At 37.8% G+C, this 6286-nt stretch overlaps 2 protein-coding genes across 2 annotated transcripts; one reads left to right on the top strand and one right to left on the bottom strand.

Moving 5' to 3' along the window:
* Positions 1–364: 364 nt before the first annotated feature.
* On the top strand, positions 365–1021 carry LOC126619582 (putative B3 domain-containing protein At4g03170). Its single transcript, XM_050287991.1, has one exon. It carries the CDS (start codon positions 365–367, stop codon positions 1019–1021), a length of 657 nt encoding a protein of 218 aa, XP_050143948.1.
* A 1789-nt stretch (positions 1022–2810) lies between these two features.
* On the bottom strand, positions 2811–5904 carry LOC126619573 (GLABRA2 expression modulator-like). Its single transcript, XM_050287982.1, has 4 exons — positions 5474–5904; positions 5274–5375; positions 4277–4548; positions 2811–3139 (listed from the first exon to the last, which is right to left on the bottom strand). Exons 1-4 carry the CDS (start codon positions 5763–5765, stop codon positions 2954–2956), a joined length of 852 nt encoding a protein of 283 aa, XP_050143939.1. The 5' UTR covers positions 5766–5904; the 3' UTR covers positions 2811–2953.
* Positions 5905–6286: the final 382 nt, after the last annotated feature.

Genomic DNA, 6286 nt, shown 5'->3' with positions numbered 1-6286 from the left:
TCCCAAAAAAACTTGCCAGATATATTCTGATTTGTGTACCCAATTGGTTACTTGAAGCTCAAGTAAACAGCCCAGAATCCCTAATCGTTAGGTCTCTTATAAACCCTCAGTCTTTCCTTCCCTTCTCCCAAACATTACCAGCTTGTGAATCTACATGCAATCGGCTAAGAATTCTTTTTCCTTTTACTCTCCTAAGGAAGATATGATCTTGGGAGAGAGATATACGTCAGTCATGGTTGATCAATACTGTGAAGACCCCAGTCACGAAGACAAAGAGATGGCTACGACGACTGAGGGTGCTAATCTTCTTCTATACCTAAAACGCAAACTTTTGGGTGGCGAAACAGCCCGAAAATTGGAGTACATGAAATACAAAGTTCTTTCTCAAAATGGGTTGTATTCGTATGCAAGAACCAAGAGAAAAGCACCACGAATCGAAGTGGATGAAGCCCCGCTACCCCAAGGAGCCATTAGTGGTCCTTCTGCACCCCAAGAAGCCATTGAGGGTGCTTCTCCACGAGGACGACGCTTGCCGGGAGAACCACAATTACAAGTAATTCAAGGCTTGTTCTATGGAAAATATGCCCCTCCTGATCTCCCACCAGTCCCAAGTCTACGGTCCTTAATTCAAGTTCACAGCAAGCCTTTTGAGAAACAACTGACAAGTAGTGATGTGAGGGATGACCAATCTAGGCTTTCGATGTGCAAAAAAGATGTCGAAAATCACATCTTCCCGCTGTTGAAGGACGACGAAGACCCTAACCGAGGCATTCCTGTAACAACTTATGACATGGGCGGTAATAAATACCCTATGGTGTTCAAAACTTGGGTGTCCAAGACTCATGTCCTCACTGGAGGTTGGAAAAGTTTTTGTCATGATCGCGGATTGGTTGAGAAGATTGATTTTGTGACGGTGTGGGTTTTTCGGAATGTGGTGAATGGAAGCCTTTGCTTTGCCATCAATTCAAGAAGGTTTCCGGCCTTGTCTGAAGCCATCAAGAAAAGAAGAAGGCAGAACTGAGACTGGAGGTCTGCATACATATTGTCCATACTAAGGTTTGTTTTAGGGGTTTTTCTTCATATTTTTGATATTGGGCATAAGGTCCAATTAATTAGGGTTCTTTTGATGTTTAGGCATGCAAATGTCCATAATTAATATGTGATTGTTGGTTAATTGCTTTCGATTTCGTTAATAGTATTTTTGTATGTTGGTAGTTTCTTCTAGTTCATATATCATGTAAGTGCTTCATAATTTTGCAATTTCAAGAGTAAGAATTTTGGACCATGTTCTTATTGGTCGTGCTATTAAGTAATGGGAAATGTTAGAGAGATGGTAGACGTTATTATGTAACCTCCCTAATAAAGGTAAGACCTATTTGTATAACTAATACTACTTCTATTAATGTAGTGGTACAATGTGGTTTATTGAAATATAATCTTCCTAGCATTACCCAAAATGTAATGCCTTCCATCAAGAAATAAACTTTTATTAGATTTCATGGGGTTTTGATTTTTCACATCAGTCTTTATGTACATAAAAGAACACTACACACCATACGAGAGAAACTTTCATGCCTAGTTGTGACTGCCTACCTTTTCTAGTAGGGGTAGATATGGTCTGGTTTGGCCTGGTTCCACTTTTGAACTGGAACTAGAACTGAAAAATATCAAGGGATTTTGTCAAATCTTCTTCTACTTCCAATATCAAACACATATTTCAACAACAAACTCAATCAAATTTGAGTTCCCATTACTAGATCTACAAGATTTGTGACTAGAAGATAGAAAGTGTACATAAAAATATAAATCCTAATCAATACCAAAGTGTACATCCTAAACTGACATTATCATTGTTCTAAAAATCCCCGCCTAGCGCTGCCTAGATGCCAGGTGGCTGGCTACCGTCCCGATTAGTCCCTAGGCGTTTGAAAATGAGAAATTTGAAAATGGGAAAGTGCGCCTGGTCCCGCTTAGGCCTTCACCTAGCCCACCTATGTCGCGACTCTCACTTAGACAAAAAATTGATAACGTTTATTTTGCATTTTATTTTGTCTATAAAATGTAAGAGACTTATTGAATACTTGAATGACCTCTCATTATATGCATGTTCTACATATTTTCAATATGTTCTAATGCTTTGTAATTTATGTCATTTTATTTATTAATTTATGTATTCTAATAGAATTATGTATTAATATTAAGTATAAATAGACACCTATATGTACAATATATAATAAATTTACTTAAATTCGGCTAGGCGCTAGTCCTCAACCCACCGTCGGACTACCACCTAACGTCTTTTAAAACCTTAGAAATTATAATGTACATAATGTATAATATACTTGAAAAGAACGAAGAAAAATAAACGAGGGGAGAGAAGTGAAGTATATTTGGCTTATGCATAAGGGCCTTCTTGGAAAAATGGCTATTTATATGTATAAAAAAAATAATATTAAAAACAGTTTAGTCTCATTCCTTCAATTCTTAGTATTTCTAAACTGGAAGCGGAACCAATTTGAGACGGTCCAATTCAATTTTTGTTTCGATTTTGACTTTTGGTTAACGCAATTTTTTACTGACTTTTTTTTTTTTTTTATCACTAATCGCGGTTTTTATGCCCACCCCTACTTCCTATCCGCGGTGTCATTGAGAGATAGGGAGGGTACGACAATGGCATCGGGTAGGGATATATTTTTCCATCATATAGATTATAGACTGAAAAACAATAAGCCTGAATATCATTCTACCCACTCCTAAAAGTACAATCATATGGAAATTGTAAAATTACTTGATCTAATTTTCACACTGACTTTCAAAAAATAGCACAAGTGTGGCATACATTATCAAAATGATCAAGATCGTACATTATCAAATAAATTAATCTACAAACTTATCAGTTATAAAACATCTTACGATGCGAAAAAAGCAAAAATTTCTGTGCTACAAAAAATGATCAAACAAATGAGTTCCGAGCTTGGAGAGCTTCTTGTAGGCAAATGACGGCACCATCATAATTTAAGAACCCCATAAACCAGAACTCATGGTTATCAACGGAGATAACCTGAATGTACTTTTCGGCAGAGTTCGATCTGCTTGACGATGGATTGACTGCTTTAAGCTGATGTAACGGGATAACCACCTATTATAATTCTCGTGTCAACGGAAATTAGTACAAATATCAGTTAACAACTCGTTAACCAAAATATGACTCACTCTAATACACCACATATGATCGAGAGCAAATAAACAAAACATTTCAATGATATATACTTAAAACTCCTCAAATAAACCCCGCTCTCTAATTTCCTTCTGCCAATGCAATCTACAAAGTTGTTCCTCATCTTTCTTTTCAGTGAAAAGTTTTCACAACACATGTACAAAAGTACAAACATGATATGACTACAGAAATATTACCACCAGTAGTTGTGCGACTCAGTATATTTTACTAATACATCTTCATCAAGAGTCAAGAAAATTATATAAGGGAGAACAAGCATAAGAAAATAGAGTATAATTATTTACTATAGCTTCCCTACACCGTGGTAATTATTTCCAGGTTTTGTTTACAATGCCAAGTGAATTCACTTGCTAATCTAGCCAGAACCTTCAACAAGGTTGATTACTAATGAAGATCACAAGTCCACTTAAGATAACAAAAATACCGAACCAAACTATCAAAGCAAAGGGCCCCAAATTCTACAACACAAATCATGTTGAAAATTAAAGTTGAGCCAATACGGTTAATCAGTTAATGTGAGACTAAACAATCTCATAAACAAGCTCACTGAAGTATAAATCAAGGCTGAAACTCATGAACATTTTTTTTGCTATACATAGGGCTAAACCTAAAAATGCAAATACTCAGCTCAGCACTTGCCCAACTATATGCAACATCTTGAAAACTTTCGGTGAGCAAAATTGAAATGGACGAAAAATACTTGCAGTGCAGAGGTTTATAAATTCCGAGAGAATTACATCAGAACCAAATTATATACCTTACGTGTCAGATATTAAGTGTCGATATAGGCCTACCACTGTCGAATCTATTTCCCTTCACTACTTAGTTGCAGTCACCATCAAATTAGAACACAACGGGGAATTTCCCTCAGATGTCTAGTGGCACGATTTTCTATTATGAAAAACTATCACGATTTTCTAATTTGAAAAACTATAAATCAGTCAATAACGCACCCCTTAAAATAGTTGCTAGTTAATTGAAATCCTATATTTGGAAAAAACTTCAAAAGATACAAAAGTAAGGCACGTGCAAACTTACCTTGTAATAGCTCCATTCAGTTTGGCTCTCAGCTTTGTATGAAATGGGATTATCACTGCAATAGGCAAGCTTTGCAGTAGAAACATAGAAAACTCCCATGACTGGACCAGCTGATGTGGACAAGTAACATGCAAATGAATTTTGAAGTTGCTCCCCGGGAGTTGTCTCAAAGGTTGATCGAAAGATCTTCTCGTAACCACCTTCTGCTAGAACCTTTGTTCCTTGTGCAATTCTTCCCATGGCAGCATCAGCAAAACTGGGGCTTGTTTTTACTAGTTTGAAAGAAAACAGGATGATTAGTGCCTTCATCCATCACAACCAATGTTTAGGATCAACAAAATACACAAACTAAAATATAGAAAGAGGTAAGATAAACAGAGAAAACAAAATCGGGGAGACCAAGGGAGATTGCAATTTCGTTTCCTCTTACGAAAGCAGACTTTTCTGGGCATTCAGTGTGAACAAAACAAAAGCTTTCGACGGATTAAGTTCAAACGGTTAGAAAAACTGGAGACTGGTACTAAAAACCACAATGTACCGAACAACTTTCAGGCACCTGGCGCTAAGCGTTTTACAAGAATTTTCAGCAAATCTTCCTCACAAATTTTGAACTTTCAATTCTCATGTCAATCAAAAGATCTACCATATAAAATTAGCGCACACACACACCACACCTATACTTTTACTTAACAAAACAACCAAGGAAGCCGAATTCGAACCTAATCTTAACACAAATCCTATGATTAAAATTAGGGGGGAGACCAAATTTTTAAACCAAATTTATGAACCAAATGATTTGCCACCAATAAGAAATAAACACATTAATCAACACTTAAGTAATAATCCAATTATCAATGTCATTTGATTTACAAAATTTAGTTTAGAAATTTGGTCTCCTAGCATTACCCTTAAAAATATATACGTTAAAATTAATTGAAACGTAGTAAATGAGCAGAGATCAACAAGAAGAAGAAACAAAAAGGAAGTAGAAACCCACAGTGCTGCCACGTGTTTCCGGCGAGATCCTCCGCCTTCTTCGTAGCTTCCCCCACCGACTTCCTCCACCTCCCAAACACGTTCCGCACAGTCTCCACCGAATCTAACCATGCACGCATACACAATAAATACGTATCCACAATCTTCAAACATATATACAAATCCAAATAAGGAGAAAAATACGGAAGCACAGATACCGACCTTTGAATGAGAGAGATTGTGAGAGCGTAGGGGAGGGAGCCACGTATGTATTGGATCCCTGATGGGAAGAATGATCCGACGCGGCAGCGTGCGACTCGGACACCAATTCCGGGCTCCAATGAACCGATTTCTTCGACCCAGAACCCATGGGAGTGGAGACCGCCTCCGTCAGAGTCGGCTGAGCCTGAGCCTGCGAGCCCATCACGAAGCTCGCCCAGTTCGCATCGCCATTCGGGGCTTCGGCTGCAGACTTTGGGTTCGGATCCTGGGCGGTGGGCTTGGGCGAGTCCATCGTTCGGTCTAGAAGATTCCGGTGCTGACGCGGGATCGAATTGGCGCGTGGTGATCTGGTTTCTCTGTGTGTGCGATTGATTATTCAGTTTTCTTCTTCTTCTTTTTTTTTTTTTTTTTTTGGAAACTAACCAAACCCCCCCCCTCATCTCCAAACTTTCATTTTAATCCTAAGGACAAAACAAAATAATACCTCAAATGGGCATGTAAAAGAAGATAAGGGAGATAACATTTTAAGGGAGAAAACATTTCAGAGATATCACATGCAAAAATTGTGCATCAGGAGACAAACCATGTAGCAAATTCACATGCAAAAGGAGACAAGCAAGTTCACATGCAAAGCAAAATTCCGGCCACGTTTCAGAAACAGTGCTGACAATTTCAGCAACAGTAGAAACATAGTGACAAATGACAAGTACCAAGGAGATGTCCACACCATTTATTTTCCATTGTATCCTCATTCAGTCTCTATATAAGGGGAGTTTTATTCATTGAAAAGATACATCAACCACTCAACACCTA

Source organism: Malus sylvestris, chromosome 1, assembly GCF_916048215.2.
Source record: "Malus sylvestris chromosome 1, drMalSylv7.2, whole genome shotgun sequence".
NCBI lineage: Eukaryota > Viridiplantae > Streptophyta > Magnoliopsida > Rosales > Rosaceae > Malus > Malus sylvestris.
This window is presented reverse-complemented; position numbering and strand designations above follow the sequence as displayed.

Bases quoted from the DNA above. Each gene is read 5' to 3' on its own strand.
- LOC126619582 (XM_050287991.1), top strand. From the start codon at position 365: ATGAAATACAAAGTTCTTTCTCAAAATGGGTTGTATTCGTATGCAAGA.
- LOC126619573 (XM_050287982.1), bottom strand. From the start codon at position 5,765: ATGGACTCGCCCAAGCCCACCGCCCAGGATCCGAACCCAAAGTCTGCA. The intron at 5,376-5,473 runs GTCGGTATCTGT...GTGCATGGTTAG, and splicing joins ACAATCTCTCTCATTCAAAG to ATTCGGTGGAGACTGTGCGG. The intron at 4,549-5,273 runs GTGGGTTTCTAC...CTTTCAAACTAG, and splicing joins CGGAAACACGTGGCAGCACT to TAAAAACAAGCCCCAGTTTT.